The sequence below is a fragment of the Brassica napus genome, chromosome C3, assembly GCF_020379485.1.
Source record: "Brassica napus cultivar Da-Ae chromosome C3, Da-Ae, whole genome shotgun sequence".
Taxonomy (NCBI): Eukaryota; Viridiplantae; Streptophyta; class Magnoliopsida; order Brassicales; family Brassicaceae; genus Brassica; species Brassica napus.
Window position 1 is genome coordinate 65,770,799 of NC_063446.1, and position 21,658 is coordinate 65,792,456.

The 21,658-nt window shown below is 29.5% G+C and overlaps 2 protein-coding genes across 2 annotated transcripts; both read left to right on the forward strand.

Moving 5' to 3' along the window:
- The first annotated feature begins 5,108 nt into the window (after positions 1-5,108).
- On the forward strand, positions 5,109-6,156 carry LOC111204117. The gene is made up of 3 exons (XM_022698322.2): positions 5,109-5,276; positions 5,677-5,787; positions 5,865-6,156. The coding sequence occupies exons 1-3, from the start codon at positions 5,199-5,201 to the stop codon at positions 6,057-6,059; spliced, it is 384 nt and encodes a 127-aa protein (XP_022554043.2). The 5' UTR covers positions 5,109-5,198; the 3' UTR covers positions 6,060-6,156.
- Positions 6,157-7,254: 1,098 nt separating this feature from the next.
- On the forward strand, positions 7,255-12,063 carry LOC125583885 (probable F-box protein At4g22060). Its single transcript, XM_048751428.1, has one exon. It carries the CDS (start codon positions 9,344-9,346, stop codon positions 10,478-10,480), a length of 1,137 nt encoding a protein of 378 aa, XP_048607385.1. The 5' UTR covers positions 7,255-9,343; the 3' UTR covers positions 10,481-12,063.
- Positions 12,064-21,658: the final 9,595 nt, after the last annotated feature.

Sequence of the window (21,658 nt, forward strand, 5' to 3'; positions counted from 1 at the left end):
TGCTTCTCAATTAATATACAGGGATACTCTGTTTTCTTTCTGTTCGCGAGCAGACATGATCATTTTTTCGGTCGTCGCGTAAACACAATATCAAATTTTCAAGTTAAACACGTTCCATATGTATCTATGTCATTTGTTTAAGTGTAACAAACCTACCAATTATCGCTGAATCATAGTTTTTTCTTCTTTTATTTTTTTTCTGTAAGAGGGGAGGGGGAGGGGGAGGGGGTGGTTGGTTAAATACTCTGTTCAGTGAGTTGTATGAAGATACAAATATATTAAAGCAACTCCGATCCTGTTACAAAAAATAAAATTAAAGCAAATAGAAGTAGTGAAAAAAAATAGACGAAGTGAATTGAATGAAAATTACCAACCTATTATTGAGTTTTATTAATATTGAGAATATTTATAAGTGCCATCTATTATATTAATTTAGAATCCTATTTTATCTACTATTAACAAGTCCTAATAGGACCAAATAAAGCTTAGTTAATATAACATATTTGATTATTTACATTAATAATAAATTAACTATAAATTTGATTTCTTTTAGTTATAATAAAATCTGTTGAGAAAAAATCTATCAAAATTTTACTTAAAATTTTTAATATTTTTATAAATAACACATTAATTAATTTCGTACATGATAATATAATAATATTATAAATCAATGTTAACTAAAATTTTATTATAAAACCAGAAAATATAAATTCTATACTATTTTTAATAAATTCTATAATTATATTATGTATTATATAAAAATAGAAGTGCTATATGAATTAAATATGAGAAAATTATATTAATAGGAAACTTAAAAAAAATTATTTTTTAAATTGTTTCATTTAAACAAATTATCACTCACCATTAAAATGGGTTAAAATTCATAAATTATATAATATTTATACAAAAATAGTTCTATTAACATAGGTTAAACTTTTAATATCTACAACTATATATTATTTTTTTTATTTATTTTGAAACTTTCAACAATGTATTGTGTAAAAATATTTATATAAAAAAATATAATAGTATATAATAATTTTTAGTTCATATACTATTTAAAAGATATGCTATTAGAAAACTATGAAATTTTAATAAGTCATTTAAAATATTATTGACAAATCAATTTTAATCATAATTTTTTTTTACTATAACAAAATTTACTGAGAAAAATTTAGAAAATATTACCAAAAATTTAAATATTTTTATAAAATAATATATTAATGTTATTAAAATACAAATTCAAAATTCATGTAATCTTCCAAACTCAAATATATTAAACAAATCACTATATGTTAATAATGCCGAATATGAAATATAAACAATAATATTATAGAGTTACACAATATATAACACTAAAATGGAAGTTATATATTTAAAACATTTATAATAACATTAAATACATTTATAAAATTAAAAATGTCCGCAGGTTAAAATCTAGTGTTTATTTAAAGACAAGTAGGAAAAAATTAAAACAGTTTGATGCAATATTAATAAGCAGTATAGCTGGAAGAAACCAAGCGCTCGTAGCTTGGTGGTAAAAGAGGTACAGCTGTACTGCCTGCCACCCGGATTCGAGCCTTGGCCACAACGGATTTAACATCCCTTCCGTTGGGGCGCTGGACCCCTTTCGGAGAGATAGTTGGGAATGTAGCTGCCCAGATACCAGAGTTATCAAAAAAAAAAAAAAAAGTATAGCTGTAAGAATTTCCTTATTGCTTACATGCTTATTTCCCATTGTGCTATATATTTATTGATATGCCAACTACGAACAAAGTTCGATCCATTTTTTTGTATCGTTTATTCTCTCAAACAAATTTGATTGAATCATCAAAGAATGATTGATGACGTACAACAATAATACGAAATATTTTTGACTAAGGGTATGTATTATATACATATAATATTATATGTTTGTGTGTCTGTCATGATTCAATATTTGATATTTTAATAATATAATTACATAATATCTGTTTTAGGGGGCATGTATATTTCTTATAAAATAAAAATGAATTTCTTTTTTACATGCTAAACTAAAGCATCGAACCTATTTTAGAAATTTCTCTTAGACATGAAACAAGTATTCAAGAGATTCAATCCTATATAATCGGTCTTGATTTAATCTGTCCCAAGATCTTAAGGTTAAAATATCTGTATCTAACCCAATTATAACTTTTATACTTATGATGTTAAATTAAATAATATTATTTTATATAATTTTATCCTAATTTTCATTCTTTAAAATTAATATATATTTTTTCTACATATAGTTTCTTTTTTTTGACTAATCTACATATAGTTTCTTCTTAGATAGATTTAAGAAATTTCTATTTAAGATCCGAACATTGTTTAAAATATTCGATCAATAAATTAGTCATATTTGTCTCAAGCTTTGATCCCCAGGTTTGGAAACAAATAATTGTTGATAGATGTCACATTTACATAATATGATGAGTACTGTAAATTGTAGGTTCAGATTAGGGGTGGGCGTTCGGGTACATGTTCGGGTTCGGATCGGGTATTTCGGATTTTCGGGTATTTCGGTATAGAGGTACATAAGCCGTTCGGGTATTTCTGTACTTCGGGTCGGATTCGGGTATTTTTAATTCAGGTTCGGTTATTTCGGATCGGGTTCGGTTATTTAGATTTTGAAAAAAAAAATTAAATTTTTCATTTCTCATTTCTTGTATTTAAAAATATAACTTTCACTTAACTAATTTTTTATTTTTAATAGATTTGGACATAACATTTGAAACTAAAAAGTAAATTAATTTGATTATTGTTTTTAAATTTTGGATGTAACTTTTTGTTAATTTTTGAAATAAAAAGTTTAACTTGCATTTTAAGTGAGTAGCAAATAATTTTTCCCGTAATTCTATGTATATCATATGAACTTAAAGTATGTGTAGTATCAATATAAACATTTTATCTAAAATGAGAGATGTAAACTACAAATATATAGTTAATTATACATATGTTCGGTTATCTTCGGATATCCATTCGGGTTCGGATATTATCCGTTCGGGTTCGGATATCCAATCTCTCCTAATTCAATACCCGTTCGGGTATTTTGCTACTTCTGTTCAGATTTTGGTTCGGGTTTTTCGGATTGGGTTTGGACGCGGCTTCGGATATCGGGTAAAGTGCCCGCCCCTAGTTCAGATTTTAGAATCCATCCGATAATATTTTTTTTTTTGACGTCACCATCCGATAATATTATGTACTGTTTTAATAAAAACGTATATAAGCCAACATATATTGATAAATCAATGAATGTGTTGCCATCGGTAACATATTTCTTTTTTTTTTTTTTTTTTTTATCGGTAACATATTTCCTAGAGTTAATCTGTAACCTTCCACTCCCGATCAGTTATGGGAATGCATTATATGTATAATCTTATATGTGTATGTGTGTCTGATATGAATTCATATTTCATATTTTTAATATTATATAGTTACGTAATATCTGTAACTGAATTTCTCATAACAGCTTGAATTTATTTATTTTTTAAATCATTTCTTATTTTAATATAAATGAATTTCTTATAACAGCTTGAATTTTACATAAATATAAAAACCGGACTTTTTCTTGGGTTCACCCCCTAGGGTGAACCTTTAGGTTCACCAACCAATAGAAAGTTGTCATTTTAGATCTAGTATCTTTTAATTAAGGAAACAAAATAACTTGCCAAATTATATTATGCTTTTAAAATAAAAAATTAAAAATTAAATAAATAAAAATAACAATAGTTCTAAAAAAATATTATTTTAAAAAAATATTATTTTAAAAAAATATTTATTTTTAAGATTTAGAGTTTAGTGTTTAAGATTTATAATTTAGAATTTATCCAAATGTTTAGTGTTTTTCCAAGGGTTTAGGGTTTACCTAAGGGTTTAGGGTTTACCCAAGCGTTTAGGGTTTACCCAAGGGTTTAGGGTTTACCCAAGGGTTTAAGGTTTTCCCAAGGGTTTAGGGTTTAGGATTAGAGTTTAGGGTTTAGTGTTTTGTTGACAACATGTTTAGTGTTTTTTCAAGGGTTTAGGGGTTTACCCAAGGATTTAGGGTTTACCCAAAGATTTAGGGTTTAGGATTTGAGTTTAGGGTTTAGTATTAGAGCTTAGGGTTTAGTGTTTTGTTGACAACATTTTTTTTTTTTGAATTCGTTTTTTATATATTATTTTTATTTATTTTTAAATTTTATTTTGAAAAGATAATATAATTTGCAAGTTATTTGGTTTCCTTAATTAAAAGATACTAGATTTAAAATGACAATTTTCTATTGGTTGGTGAACCTAAAGGTTCACCCTAGGGGGTGAACCCAAGAATAACTCTAAAAACCGAGCTCATATAATTGTAAGAAATCTCTACTTGTGAAAATTAATAAATATCAAGCTAGAATAGAAACAGGTTGGTTTCAATTTGCATCTAAACTAAGCTAAAAAAAGCTTATGGTTACTCCATAGTGAATAGAGTATTAATGGAGTTGAAGACAAACAGAAAACGGATTTTTATTTTAGAAAAACCCCACAAATTTCAAACTTAGCTTTATCTTTCAAACACAAGTACTAAAATTGTTGGCGTGACAACAACAACCAAATATCTCACCCGGTTAATGTTAAAGCGAAGATTCAATAATAGACCTAACATTATCTGCGTTTTTATTATCTTAATTCATAAACCTGGTTTCTATCAAATCATATTACATATTAAAAATAACGTGCTTTTTATCGTTGTTGTTTGCGAGTAAATATGATTTGATTCAAGTACGTGTAGATTTGATAAAGCAAATAGAAAAATTTAGTTGAATGGTAGGTTACAAAACAACTCCGTTGCCTTCTCGTAATACCATAGAATATTTTATGCTGCATAATCATACAATAACTAAAAACTAAAAGGAAAATAAGAGCATCAGATAGCCTGTCCACGTAAGCCAAGGAAATCATCCAATGGGAAACCGTTTTTTATCCACGTCACGCAGGGGATGAGCTGTTTTGTTTCCTTGATCCGTAAGATGTAAAATTTGGCCCAAAAGCCCAATCCAAAATAAACCGACCAAAACTCATAATATCGTCTTTTCCTCTTTTTCACCTTCGCCGGTTTCTACGTTTCTTCCCCAGTCTATCTAAGCCATAAATTGAACCTCTCATAACATAAACGTTTGACTTGCTTCATTATCGTCTCCACCTCTCTCCTTAAGATGGAGATTAGGGAAAGGGTTCAAGCTCAGCTTGGTCGTGTCGAAAAGGAGACTAAGCGTCTCGCTTTGATCCGTGAGGTATAGCATTTTTCTCTTCCTAATCTTTTTTTTTTTTTTTGAGAATTGTGCTTTAATTTTGTTTCTTACATAGAAAAAAACAAATTAAGATATAAAAATTGGACATATGGGGGTTTATTGCAGTGAAGCTATGTGGTTTTGATTCATGTTTAGGGGGAGATTTGTAGGACCCCAAGTATTGAAATTTTCAAGATCTGACATTTACATTGAACAAAAAATAGCTTTTTTTTGTTTTTTTTTAAATTATAAGTAAAGATTGAGACTTTTGTGATTGTTTCCACTTTTGTATCACTAATTGTAAAACCGATTTGGTAAAAATGAGATTTGTGGATCAAAGTTCTTTCCTTTTTATGAAAACTACCATGATTAAGAAGCTTGATGGTTTGAATTGTATATTTAGGAACTTGAAGGTTTAGCTGACCCCATGAGGAAAAAAGTTGCTTTGGTCAGGAAGAAGATTGATTCTGTCAACAAAGAGTTAAAGCCTTTGGGTCATACTGTTCAGAAAAAGGTATGGCCATTGCACATAACCAAATCCATCATATGTCTGGTTGAGGATTATTATTAAGATGCTAATCTGGTGTGTAGGAACGAGAGTACAAAGAAGCTCTTGAAGCATTCAACGAAAAGAACAGGGAGAAGGTGCAGCTAATCACCAAGCTTATGGAGCTTAGTCAACTAATTATTGAATATAGTAATTGGAGATCGTGTTTGAATAATTGGTTTAATTGGTTTAAGCTCTTGAAGCATTCAACGAAAAGAACAGGGAGAAGGTGCAGCTAATCACCAAGCTTATGGAGCTTAGTCAACTAATTCTCGAACTGTACATTGTAATCGGAGAAAGAAAAAAAATAAAAATCAACCGAATACTTTTAAGGTATATGAAACAAAAATTGAAAATAAAAATTCTCTGCAATTAAAGAATAAAACAATAAAATTGTAAAAATACAAAATAAAACAAAAAATATACATAGAGAGAAAGATTTAGTAAAATAAAATCGTAATACAATTTCCATAATTGATAGTGCTCAGTTACACTAAAAAGTCTAAATTTACAATATACACAGTTTTATTTACATCTTTAAACCTATTATCTAATTAAAATGATTCTAAGAAAAGTGTCAGCATGAAGAGTTAGAAACTATACGATAAAATATAATACATAACGTTAAAAATACATTATCACTGATCACTAAAAAATCATGTTAGTAGTAATAAAAATGAAATGACAACACATTTATGAAAACCATAGAATGGCACGCAACAAGGTGTAATTAAATATACAAACTACAAATTAAATATACTCAACGCAAACACACATAAAAATGAGACATCATATTTGGATATATTTAAATAAATAATTTTAAATATATTATATTCTTGATAATTATAAAATTACTTAAAAAGAAACTAAATTATTAAAAATTAATATACAAATAAAACTAAAGAAATATTTTGTAACGTCAAAATAATAAATGAATAAAAAATATATTAGGTTAATAAAATAGATTTTAGATTTTAAAGACTTCTAATTCATGTAATATTACAAAATTCAAAAAAATTTTATTACAGCTAATATTTTACCATTAGATGTATTAAAATAATATTCTAGATCGATATTCAATTGTTAGTTTTCAACTATTACACGTAAAAAAATATTATTAAGTACGCTTTTTGTTTTTGAAAAGGGGGTTTTATATTTTAAATAGGTTATTGGAGTACTTTTTCTTTTCGTTAATTTATTCGAGATGAGATTCCAATCTTTTAAACTAAGATAATTTACGTTTTATACATAATTATATTTTTTTACATAACTCTAAAATCTTGGACTTGATTCTTCATATTTTATTAGTTAATTGTGTTACATATAATCGAAATACTTACTTCAAACTAAAAATATATATAAAAAAATCAAATTTGAAAATTAGTTATATATAATTTAATATACAAAAATTCACATAGAAATAAAAATGATAAATGTAACAAATTTAAATATATTATCCGCGCATAGTGCGGAGAAAGGATCTAGTTATTATAAAATCAAATAAGGAAAAGTTTAAAGCTTGAGTACAACATAAATAAAAAGTAGAGCTCAGAATTTCCCATTCACTATATACTTATGGAGTTAACATAGGATAGTCCTATGGCGATACATAATACTAAAATTGTTATCTTTCTCATAGAAAACTAAAAACAAAACCTACACTACAAACCACTGCTCTCTTGACTTAGTTAAAAAGCTTATGATGCATGTATAGGGGAGTAATAATCCTTTAATAGGGGAGTAATGAACTCTAAAACAAAGCAAAACACACTTTCAAGAAATTTGTAAGATAAAAGATTCCAAAATTTATTTTTATTTTTTAAACACAGTAACTAAAATGTTTGGTATGAGCAACTACAACCAAATATTGATCCAATTAGAGTAAACGAAGTTTCGTGGACCGTAACATTTTATTGTATCACATTTTTTCACTCCTCTCAAATAATATATGAATCGCTAACTCTCATCATACAAAATTTCAAATATAATATATGTATATAAAATTATATAAATATAGTTTTAAAATTTATTGATTTAAGGGAAAAGAATAACATTTACGATTTTGTATGTGATCTACCTATAGAAAAGATTAGGTTCTATCAAAGAGAGCTGACTTTGAACCATCTTCTGAGCAAACACTTGCACATCAAGTTCCGCAGCGCCAGAAGACGGCCCAGGTCCATGAACTATCTTCGCAGGTGTGTTTCGGCACCATGGTTTGCAGTTCCTGCCGTTTACTTCCTCAATTCCTTCTGTGTTGCCCTCTGTAGCCTATATATACGTCAAAGGATTTTTTTAGAACTTTATGCTTGATATATATATATATATATATATATGTGCATATTAAGTAGCGATTAGGGATAATAATTTAAATATAGCGATTGAATGTTGACACAGAGAAATATTTCAAAATTATACAGTACCTCTTTTTTAAATAGGTTCATTTTAATTAAATCTAAATATGTATATCATAATTTTGCAACTATCAGTTTTATTTCTAAAATATTTTACTTATTCGCATATATGACGCATATCTTAATCTATTTCATAACAACATAATAAGTGCAGTGCATATACCAGTAGTCTAAAACGGACAAGAATCTCACACCTGTCAATCATCTTAATATTTGGAATCGTGAGTTGGATTATATGGTCTATGTTTAGACACAATCTGTAGTCCATTATGTTCATATAAGTATCTATTTATTTAAACTAAAATAATTAAAATATATCTAGAAGATGTTACGAAATAAAATAAAATTCTCTAGAAGTTATTAAATATTCTTACAAAGCAATAAATCTAATAATATTGATTATTGAAATTCATGTAGTTTACATATTAAAATTTCATCTGCGTTAAAAATGATTTAATATTTAATTTTACACTGAAAATGTTGAATAACAATACTTGTAAAACAGCGAGAGTAATAGTAATGTAATACTCCCTCCGTTTCATTTTAATTATCGTTCTAGGTTTATGCACACAGATTAATAAAACATATGATTTTGTATATTTCCAAAATAAAAACACAATTACCGATACATCTAACCATATTTCAACTAATACAAAAATATAGTGGAGATCAACCTACAATTTCCATCTATGGAGTTATGATTTTGGTATTTTCAAAAAGAAAAAGTTATGATTTTGGTGTTTATGTAAATTTGTTTATTTTATTAATACATATACAACGCAAAAGAATATATATATTATGGATATGCATCCTATCTATGTTTTCCATATATGCTATTAATTAGATAAAGAAAGAGTTGACTACTGTCAGATACATGTCTTTTCTATTGGACTATGCTATACGCTTTGGGTTATTTAAATGGGTGTTCTCATGTTATGGACATGCATCCATTTTGTGTTCTCTTGTTTCTAATTTCTTCAGTAATAATTGGTGAAAATGAGGGACGGTTTCCTTTTGATCAACTTTCTTTGATCAATTTTTCTGACTAAGTGTACGTTCGCTGCTGCCGACAACTCTCTGTTGGATGGATTCTCTTTCTCCACCCTGCGATGTTCCAAGGTGGTCCAAGCTTGTTTGAACGTCTAGGGTTTTCAGATTTTCAACGAGCTAAATCTGTTTGTCCATTTTGGCGATCAGCATCCATAGAGTCAGCACCAAACAATCAGATCCCCTGGATGATTCTATTTCCAGAAAAAGGTAAAGATTATTGTCTCTTGTTTAATCCAGAGGAAAACAATAAAACATATCGAATTCAAGATCTTGGCGTCAACTTTGCAAATAGCCATTGTTTGGCTATTTGTGGAAGTTGGTTCTTTATGCGGGATTCTCGATATAAGCTCTATATTATGAATTTATTCACCCGTGAGAGGATCGATCTGCCGTCAGTGGAGTCACAAGTTGGCATGTTAAAGATCGAACGAACCACGGATGATATGTTCCTAGTAACATCTAAGGAAGGTATTGGTTACAAATATAATCAAGAAGACTTGCGCATTGACTTGCCTTTCTTCTGGATTGACCAGAAAACCAAAGATTATTTTGTTACTTGTTATCTTGAAGGCCGAGTTACGGCTTATGCTGAAAATGGAGATAAGTTTTGGAAACAAGCGGACCTTAAGATCACGGGTGACGTGGTATACAAAGAGCATAAGCTTTACTTGTATGATTATAAACGTGATGTCAAAGTCTTTGATTTTTCTGGAGATAGTCCACGAAAAATCGTTGAAACGCAAGTTAATCATGATCCACTTTGCACAAAGGGAATGTCACGTCGTGTTTACCCAGAGCTTGGTGATGTGTGGGATATCAAGGATACACATCTTGTAGTCACGGTAAAAGGAGAATTCCTGAGAGTAAAGAGCATAGTAAAGAGTGATGGTGATGTTTGGTCCTTCCGCATCTACAAGATGGATTCATCGCAAAGCGAGTGGGAGGAGATTACTTCTTTGGGGGACGAGGCAATACTTCTTGATCAACGTACCACCGTGCTTGCAAACGCTGTCCAAGGAATAAAAAGAAATTCTATATATTTCAGTGGTATTCATCATGACTATGTATTTCACCGTGTTTGGAGTGAAAAAGATATCTTGAACTATAGTCTCGACACACACAAGATTGAAAGACCACCTCCAAGTTTTTTTTCTAACGTTCAATCATCTGATGCTCGATGGTTTGTACCAAATTGATTTATCTGAACTATGTTGTATCTTTTCAGTGCTTTTAAATGACTTGTGTCTCTTTTATTTTGCAAGTGTGAAAGTAAAATATATCATATGATCTTTGAGTTTGAATTTGGAATAATATGAAATTTAGATGACATCATGAAGCTCGCAAGTGCTTTGTTGACCATATACAATGGTTTAAAAATCCTTATTTTTCCCTTTTAACATTCCTCATCATCTTCTTTCTCTTCCAACTCATTTATTCAACACCCACTTCATTCTATATTTTTACAATGGTTTTGTTTTAAAATAATCAACACCCTACCCCTCAACTTTTAATTCATATTTTCGTTTTTTAAAATATAAGAATTGCATATTAATAATTTATTTAAAACAAAAATAAAATAAATTTTAATAATATTTATTGTAAATTATTATACTAAGCTTATTTTTTAAATAATACCAAAATCAATATTAATTAAAAATTAAAATTAAGAGCATATTCATTTTTAAGTTAGATATTTACCTAATTTATTCAGAACTATGAAACTTAATATTATCAAAAAAAAAACTAAAACTGAATCATCTACATTTACATCTGGAATGGAGTCACTGACACCGTCCATGCTACAAGGAGCTATTTGTGTAAAAATTCGAGAAATTCAGTTGCTCTCGAAACATTTTCATCACTCGTTGGAGTAGAAGAAAGATGAGGTGTTTGAAAAAAATATTGCATCATCGATCCATAATTTGGAGGATAATTCAGAACAGATATGGGATGAAGAAATTTGGTGAAAACCATAATTTGGTATATTTTGGGGTTGGTTGGAAGTTTGGTTTTGAAATTGATAATTGTTGGGATTTGGAAATTGAACGGAAAATTAGAAGAGTTTTGGTTGTTAAAAAGATTATTATTAGGATCCATTTAACCAAAAAAAAGTTTAAAACACTAAAATAGTTTATTATAATGAAAAATGTCATTTTTCTGTATTCAAATAAAATGAGAGTAGTCTCTATTTATAGATAAAAAATTTGAATTTTGATATAATTTTTTATATTTTTTAAAAAAATTATTAATATAATAAACGTGTTTGAATAATTGGGTGGGGATAAATATCAAGTGAAATATGCCCAACCAATGAAAGTAAAGCATTTAAATCTTATCGAGATTTAAAGAAAAACAAAAAAGAAATCAAGTAAATGTTTTTGGCCAACCACAGAGCGACATGTGGTAGTGTTGGCCACAAATTTTTTTTTCAGCTGTTGAAATTTTCCAACATCCGTTGATACCACGTTGACAAACACATTTTTACAACATCCTCGCTGCAAGGATTTAAACTGTTGAAAGTGAATTTCAACACTCCACTGTGGGTGGTCTAACAGAGCAAATGTCTTGTGCCAATCCAGGTTTGTTCTATGCAGTTCTCAAAATACATATATATGTATGTATATATTAATATTAGTATTTGATTGTGAATATCTCAAAATTACGAAAAATCCAACCCAACATACCTTAAATAAGGATATTTTGGATTGAATTTCCTGTAATTTTAAAATATCCGTAATTAAATAATAATATTTATGCATACATACTTATATATATATATATGTATTCTGAAAATTCTATTGAGAGAATTTTCTATTGGAGATGCTCAAATAGTATTGACTAATATTTTTCACACAGTATAAGAATATGAACATGAAAAGAATAGATGATCTCATTGTTATTGATATAATGATTATACTGTGTGAAAAATAGTATTGTCTTTTCATATTCTATTGGAGATGTTCTAATAGTATTCTTTTCATATTTTTAGAGCATCTCCACACAGTTCACAGCCTTGTGTCATTCCATATTTGCGCATTCTTTCCTTTATGGCTAGTATATTCTTGACTGCCAACCAAAAAATAAAAGAGAAACGAGGCACTCCCTACCTATACAGATCACTCTGCTCCAATCAACCTTACCTCTGCTTGTCAGGAGTTGATTCTACGTTTTTCTGTAGAAAACTTGGCACTCATTATCCCCATGTTTCCAGACAAAGATGTGCCAATAGTATAATGAAAAAGGCAATGGCCTTAGAGCAACTCAATCAATAGTATCTAAGGGAGTATCTATCTCACAATAAAAATATACTACAAAGTAAGAAAATGGCAAGAGAAAAAAATGGTAGAAAGTTCTCATTTGAGATAATCTTAAGGGGGGGTTAGTGGGAGAGCAACTTTTAAAGACTTCAAAAATTTAAAGATTCTATTGTTATTGGTTTAGTGATTCTTAAAGTCTTAATCAAACCTTTTGCTATTAGTGTGATAATTTTATAATTCTCAATAAATCCTTAGTTATTCTTATAATGATTTTGTAATTCATTGTAGAATCTTTTGTTATTCAAAAAGTTGAGTATTTTTAGATTTTGCAATTCTATCAAACTCTTGCGTTATTAAAACATTGATTCTTTATATTTTAACTCATCAATCAGTACTTTCAAAATACTAGAGTTATAGATGGTATTTTCAAAGTTTGAATGATAAAAATTAAAAAAAACAATTGTCAAATAAAAAACATAGATCTATTATACCAATAAAAAAATATAAATATATAATAAGAAAAGAGACCGAACGGTGGCATTCTAGCACATCTAACATATCTTTCAAAAAGTTAATATCATAGAAATTGATATAAATCAACAAAATCCATATTTTCATATATATGTAATATGTCTTTCTAAAAGTTAATGCCATAAAAATTATAAAATAACAAAACCCAGATTTTTCATATACATATAACATGTCTTTCAAAGATTTAATACCATAGAAATTGATATATTATATATATATTTATATACCTCATTGTTAACATTCAATATATTTTCAACACATCATTCACATATTATATGAAAAATTTTCTAGAAAAATATTCTTATATAATTATTTTATATAAACAATAAAAAAAATTAATGTAATTATGAATCCATAACAATCTATGAAAGTTGCTCAAAAAAAGACAATCTATGAAAGTTGTATGGATTCTATAAATATGGATGCACTTGTTTGTTAAAATCCATGAAAACTTTCCAATTCTTCAAAAATCTATAAACTTTTCAAATCCATAAACTCTTCATGAATCATCCTCCCAATAACACCCTCTTAGACCATCCGCAACGGCGGTCCAAGAAGAGTCCTTAGGAGGTAATCATATGATTAATGAAATATAATAATAATATTTTGGCTAACATAACAACGGATCAGTCCGTAAATAAGGATATCAAGGACTTGATCCTTAGTGCACGTGTCGGAGGAGGATAGGCTCGGTGAGCTATTGTGTTTGGTTTTGCGAAAAAAAATTCATTCGCGACCGAAGGCGAGAAAAAAAAATCAGAGCTCGAGACGAAAAGGCGATTTCGATCCGTCGTAGATCGTGTTCTTCCGTGATCTTCAAAGGTAAATCGTATTCTTCTGTGGTGGATTTAAGGATTAGATTAGAGTCCTTGTTGTTCTCGTCTCCCTCTATGCTTCATTTTTCCGTTTGAATCGTAGCTCGATGCTTCGTTTTTCTGTGGTAGATTTAAGGATTAGATTAGGTTCCTTGTTGTTTTCGTCTCCCTCTATGCTTCCGGGTTTTCAATTGCTTTGGGGATCTTTTGGTTTGTAGTTAGGGTTTTCAATTGCTTTGGGGATCTTTTGGTTTGTAGTTAGGGTTTCAATATGTTATCGGTTTCAATCGATTTAGGGATCTTCTTGTTTGTTCTTACGGTTTGGAAACACCATTTTTTTTTCAATTGATTTCAACATCGATTTGTTTTCTTTTACTCGGGTTTATATGTGTTTGCTTTATACAAAACGTATCTGTATGGTTTGGTGTTGCTTATCTTGTTTTCTGTTTAGCTCGAAAACTCATTACTCGATCCCTCTGTTAGCTTTATGTGTAGCTAGTAAACGGTTTAGTTGGTTATCTTGTTTTCTGATTCGTAAACTGTTTAGTCCTGCTTCTTGCTCTGTGTTCTTTACTCTCTTTTGTTGCTCTGTGTTCTTAATGTTTAGTGTTTCTTCTTCGCTTACATAGTATCTGTTTTTTTTTGCAGGTCAACGAACCATGGGACAAGACTATAGCTACACTCAGCCTTCTTCATCAGAGGAGTTTGACATGACCTCTTTACTTCAAGCAGAAGCTGATCTCTACGCGGATGAAGCTGAGAGTAGCTACACTATTGCGGAGGTGGTTCACTACCCACCGCAACCTGAGGCTGATGAAGGATTCCCGAGGACATGCTATTGCGGTTGTGAGCCTATTGTTGAAACATCGTACACTCCTAAAGATCCAGGGAGAAGGTACTTCACATGCGTCAACGTTGACGATGGAGACTGCCACATCTGGAAATGGTGGGATGTGGCGATTATGGAAGAGATGCGTGACATGCAGACACAACTTAGGCTGCTCAAGGATCAGTTCTTTGTGAGTGACCAGAAGGTGGCTAAGCTAGAGAAGATCATGGGTGTGTTAAGTAAGAAGAAATCAGTGGTTAAATATGGGTTTGCAAAGGAGTTTGTCTACTGGTCATGGTTATAGCGGTCATGGTAATGTCTTTGAAAAAAATAAAAATTTTAACTGTTTAATCTTATGTGTTTCAAGGAAGAGCTTCGGAGGATAAACCATAGTGTCTCAACTCGAGAATGGCTTGGCAGGTACGATACTTTCACTGCTTTTAGTTTCAGTAATAAAAACATATAGGTTAGATAATTTCTCTTAATAAAAAATAACATTTGTCGTCATGCTGAAGGAAGTGTTTAATGCTAGTATTGCTTCCTAACTCCTTAGATTTGATAGAATCGTACTTGTTAGCTTTAAGTGTAGCTAGTAGAGAACTTATTAGTCTGATTTGATTGGTGGTAAATGCTAGTTTGCTTTCAATATGCCTACTACTCCGAAAGTAAATGTTTGCTTTCTATCGCTTACTTAAGGGTCTGTGTTGCTAATAGAGTATCATAGACCATCATCTAAACATGAATAAAAGGACTGGGTTTGTTAATCTACTGCATAGTCAATCTTCAGTTGACCTTGAGTCACCCGAACCTGCTTGGTTCGGTAGCCAAGGTCCTGATGAGTATGGTTTCCAGCCTGGTGTCGAGTCTTCTGTCCAGCCTTGTGTCGAGTCTTTTGTCTTGTTTCAGGTCCAGCAGTAGGACATGTGAACCAAGTCACGGGTGCATTGTTGCGAAGTGTTTTGTTTTTTTCCTCAAGTGAACCGAGTCACGGGTGCTTCTGTTTGAGTTGTAGCTGTATAATATTCCCTCTTTGCTTCCGGATATTAGCTATCTCTTTTGCTGTGTTTCCTCTCTATCAAACTTTTTTCCTTTTGTTTCCGTTTAGTACTACCTCGGCGAAGTTGTAAAATGTTGTTGTAATCTTGTTGCTACAAACTCGAAGTGTAATCCAACAAGTTGTAATCGAAGAAGATTACTTCAGCGTAGGTAACTCCTTTATATTCAAATGCTTATTAAGAGTTTGGTTTTGAAGACAACTTCTTTATGTGCAAATGCTTCCTATGATGATAGTAATGTATTAATCTTAGACTAGTTTCTCATTCACAAGTACTGCTTTCAAAACTAAGATTAATACAAGACTTGTAAAACTTATACATAGACATTTTAAGACTTCTATCATATTGAATAAAAAAAATAAAACTTAATCTTATCTTATAGATTAAAAAAAATAAAACTTACACATAATTTGAAATTTTAAAAAACTTATTATTATTAATGGAAACTGAAATTTTAAAAAACTTATTATTATTAATGGAATCTGAAATTTTATTATAGACAATTTTAAAAAAACTTATTATTATTTTTTGAAGCAGGATACCTTAAAATGTCATCATCTTCATCCGATGATTTCGAAGAAAGATTCGACGAAGTTTTTGACGAAATCTTCGAAGATACATTCAACAGCATAGTCGAGGCCCAAACCAGTAAGCAAAGGAGACGTGTTTATATAGAACGAAACCGTGAAGTAGGACACGACCGCTTATGGAATGACTACTTCAGCGAAGATTCGACATTCTCGCCACATTTATTCAGACGCCGTTTCCGAATGAATAAGGAGTTATTCTTGCGTATTGTCCATGGCCTATCAGAGTACATTTCATTCTTTCAGCAAAGAAGAGATGCAACGGGGGGGTTTGGTCTTTCTCCACTACAAAAATGTACAGCAGCAATTCGTATGCTTGCTTATGGTTCTGCGGCTGACACAGTTGACGAATATCTCCGACTTGGTGAGACCACTGCACTTTCGTGTTTACATAATTTCACTGACGGAATAATACAGTTATTCGGAGATGAGTATCTACGATGACCCACACCGGAGGATCTTCAACGACTCCTCGATATTGGAGAGAAACGAGGGTTTCCTGGGATGGTCGGGAGCATTGGCTGTATGCATTGGGAGTGAAAAAATTGCCTGACCGCTTGGAAAGGACAGTACGCACGTGGATCAGGAAAACCGACAATTGTCTTAGAGGCTGTAGCTTCACACGATCTTTGGATATGAAACGCTTTTTATGGTCCTCCAGGTACCTTAAATGATATCAATGTCCTCGATCGGTCTCATGTGTTTGATGACATTTTAGAAGGTCGAGCTCCCAGGGTATGGTACGTGGTCAACAGACACATATATAAGTTGGCATACTACATCACAGACGGTATATATCCAAAATGGTCAACATTTATCCAATCTATCACACTCCCTCAATGTCCTAAACAAGAGTTATTTGCTAAAGTTCAAGAAGCAACCCGAAAAGATGTGGAGCGGGCTTTTGGAGTATTGCAAGCTCGATTTGCGATTGTGAGAAACCTGGTTCTTACATTGGACAAAGAAAAGATATGGAGGATTATGAGAGCATGTATTATACTACACAATATGATAGTTGAAAATGAACGAGGCCGATACATGCGGTACGATATATCTGAATTTGAAGAAGGAGACATTAGCAGAAGTTCACAGGTGGAAACCGAGAAGCCTACAAATCTGAATACTCTCTTTCGCGTTCGGAATGATCTTCGTGAAAGGCATATGCATGAACGATTGAAAAATGATTTAATCGAAAATATTTGGAACAAATTTGGTGATGAAGATTAATAATTAGTGTATCTTTATATTTAATCATTGTATCTTTATTTTTAATCATGCAATTAATAAAATTTCAATATCATTTAAAAAAAAAAAATTTTAAAAAATATTATTTTTTATTCCTAAGAACTCCATCTTCGGGAACACTATCGGTCACACAGTTTTGATTAGAATCCTTAACTATTCAAAAAAAAAAAATATTATTAAAATATTCCTAAGGATTCTATGGTGGAGTACACCTTTGTATCCTTAAGAACGTCAAATGACACAAGTGTCTTTTTAGTGGGTTAAATCTTTTTAAATGTGTTTAAACTAATTATAAAATTAAATTATCTTAAAATAATAGTTATTGTTTTTATTTTAGATACTCATATGAGTTTTATTTGGATAAGCCTGCTCTTAAGTCCCCATATAATCTAAAATTTCAGGGGTCCCTTATTATAATAAATTTTATTCATTAACCACTTAAATTCTCTTATAATAGAGTTTCAAGATAAGTTCAATCCTCATTTTAGTTATAATAATTTTTAACTAATTTTATTATGTTATAATTAGAGTTTTTAATAATTAGTTTTTAAAAATGCTTTTAATATTTGCTTTTATACCAAAATTTTCTATTTTTTTAACTAAGTTTTGTTTTAAAAAATTTATGAAAGGTGTTTATAGAAATATGACTTATGCAAAACATTTCACCTTTAAATATTGTTTATAATTTTTAACATATATATTTTAACAAATTAAAATATCAAAATTACTTTTAATTTTTATTTTTTTTTGCCTTAGGCCTTTAGAAGATTTCGCATGCCCCTGTTTCCAGAGCATGATATATTGACATCATTTCTTAGATCAAACGCAGGGGCTGGTTCTTCAAGAATATGAGCATAAAGAGACTGAAACTTACGACTTCTCCGACATCTGATACATCATCCAGCTTGATTCACAGCATCACATCTGATTGGCGAGTTACTCCAAGATATGTTGTACCAGTGGGCAGTGGCTCTGGTGATATCAATAAGGCGACCATGTTTTAGCCAGTCATCAAACCAGAAGTAAGTAGATGTGTTTGACCTCAATCCAAAGAACTCTATAGGCAACATCACAGAGCTTAAATAGCTTTCTCCAAATTCAAGAAACTTTCTTATTATTTTTTACATCCCAAAAGGAGCTCACACGACACTGCATTATTATATTCATATATTAGGTGATCTGTTTTTGTGTTACAAGAAAAAAGTGACTTGTTTTTATTTTAATACTTTCATAACTAAATTTTAAAATATTTTATTTATTTATCCATTTGTGTTGGTCTAAAATTTATTTTTAAAAATATTTATTAATATACATGTAATTATACATTTATAAGAACCTAAATAAGATAATTTATTTACATTGATTTAAATTATATTTTTATTACGAAATATGCTAATTAATCATTTTAATCTGTTAAACATTGATTTAAATTTGTTTTAATTTTTATACCGCTTTGACCCATTTTACAGCGATTTAAAGTTTCGAAGTATTGTACATACTAGATTTTGACCCGCACGGTTGTGCGGGTATTAATTTTTATGTTTATATATATTTTACATAATTAGAATATATTTTTTAAGTTACTTATATATTTAAATGTTTAAATATAATTATTTTAAATATAATAATTTGATAGTTTTGATGTTGTAAGTTAATTGATTATTTCAAATCATCACATATATTTCGTATTTTTTATTATATATATTTTAAAACTATTTTTTATTCAATTATTATGATCCTGAACCGTAATTCAAAGCGTTATATTTCCTTTATCAATATTTTTATGTTTATTCATTTAAGATAATAACTATATCTATATATATAAAAGTTTTAGATAAGTTAATTTTATACATGAATTATCTAATTTACTAATGTTAACCCGTTCTACCAATATATTATATTTCTAGCATTAATTTTTAATGTTTGTGAAAATAAAATATATTAATTTATCAGTTTTAAATAATTTTACCATATTTAGTTAAATACAATGGTTTATTTTAAAATGGTAGATATAACTATAAAATAGTAAAATTTGATATAGTTTTTTTCATTTTATAAAAGATAACTGAGTATATATATATTAATGAACAATAACATTAATTTCATTACTAATTACAAAATTAGTGAAAATATTTATATACAATTTTTGATAATTAAGATATTGTTATAGTGTTTTCAACACATTTTAAAAAAAAAATTAAATATATATTATATTTTAAATTAAAAGATATCAAATTATATTATGATTTACGTAGTTAAAATATTATATATTAGCGTTAAGAAAATACATTTAATAAAATTTTAAATGATGATCCAAATAAAAATATCACACATGAATCAATGTGAGTTTGTTAACCAATCCGGGTTTTTAGGAGTCGATGTTATATTAGAAATGATATATTATTAATCCATATTATTAGTAATAAATGAATATAACTGATTTCTAGTGAAAGTTCATTTTAAAAAAAGTCACACACGAGCTCTCTATTTACGAATATGGATCATCTTTTCTGGAGGGTTCTCCCTAAATTAAATATATACACTTAAGCTTGCAGAAACTGAATCAATACTTTGGGCTGAGGCTCAGGAGATGAAAACTAAACAGGCTTTGAAGAGACGGAGGTTTTGAATTGTCAGCCGAGGGTCGGTCGTTGGTGTTTCATCGATGATTCCTGGAAAGATAAAGAACCTTATTCAGGTCAAGGATGGTATAGTATACTTGAGGGTTTTCAGGGATTGATGGGTGAAAGGAATACTAGGGCATGTCTTTCACCCCTCCATGCAGAGATAGAAGCGCTGATATGAGCAATGAAATGTATGAGAAATTTACATCAGTTTCATGTTACTTTTGCTACGGATTGTTCTCAATTGGTGAAGATGGTTTCGGAACCAGAGGAATGACCGGCGTTTGAGAGTTACCTGCTTGACATAAAGCTACTGAAGACACGTTTTACTAACTCAGAGATCATTCATGTACCCCGGACGGAAAATCAAAAGGCGGATAGTCTAGCACGATGTGCCAGAAAACAATCGTCTTTCGTCGTTCATATGGATGCAGAGCTATCGGATTGGTTCGCAGAGTCTATATGAGTCTGTTTGTTGTTGACAAAAAAAATATATATAAGATAATTTTATATATAATTTCGACCAAAAACATTTATACATAATTAATGTAGTTATGGTTTGGGGCTAATGTTTCAAAAAATAAATAGATTGAAATTTTTATAAATTTTTAAGTTATGATTCAATTTTATAGGGGTTTGGACTATGATTAAGATATGAAGTTGGAGAATTAGGGTATGAGATATATTGATTTATAACTTTAACAAAGCGGTTAGATTTCATTTTTATAAGAAATGTTATAAAAAGGCATTTATGTAAAGTACATATGTAAATAAATTTTAAATACATTTGTGTAAAGTACAAACACAATGTTTTGGGATTAGATTTAAGATTTTAAACTTTAGATTTGAAGTTAAGTTATAAAAAAGATTAGATTTTTAAGATTTTTAGTTAGAGTTTAGGGTATATGATTAATTGAAGATTAGTTTTTAAGCTTGAAATTTAGAATAAAGGTTTGAGTACATGGTTTGAAGGTTGAAGGTTTATAAAGGTTTGGGGTATTGATTTAAGATTTGAGATTAAATTTTAAAACTATTAATTTTGAGTTTATATTTAAGAAATTTGGAGTTAATTTAAGATTTGATGTTAAAATATTAGAGTTTAAAGTTTTGTTTTGAGCTTAGGGATTGTGTTTAAAAATTTTGTTTTAGGGTATAGGGTTTAGGATTTTTGGAGGCTGATAAAATGGAATGATTTTCCCCCTTTAGTTTTGCATAGCGGTTCAAAACTAAAAATGTTATCTATCGTATTAAAACTCAAGTACAAATTAGGTTTGTTTGGAAACATGTATAGCAATTTTTTTTAAAAGTTTGTTTGGAAACATAAATTGTAGTTTTAAAAAAAAAGTTTGTTTGGAAACATGGATTGCAGTTTTAAAAATAGGTTTGTTTGGAAACATAGATTGTAGTTTTAAAAAATAGTTTTGTTTAGAA

What these genes read in the sequence shown, in the direction of transcription:
- LOC111204117 (XM_022698322.2), top strand. Translation starts at nt 5,199, where the DNA reads ATGGAGATTAGGGAAAGGGTTCAAGCTCAGCTTGGTCGTGTCGAAAAG. An exon ending in GTCTCGCTTTGATCCGTGAG is followed by an intron (nt 5,277 to 5,676) that starts GTATAGCATTTT and finishes TTGTATATTTAG; the next exon opens with GAACTTGAAGGTTTAGCTGA. An exon ending in GTCATACTGTTCAGAAAAAG is followed by an intron (nt 5,788 to 5,864) that starts GTATGGCCATTG and finishes TCTGGTGTGTAG; the next exon opens with GAACGAGAGTACAAAGAAGC.
- LOC125583885 (XM_048751428.1), top strand. Translation starts at nt 9,344, where the DNA reads ATGTTCCAAGGTGGTCCAAGCTTGTTTGAACGTCTAGGGTTTTCAGAT.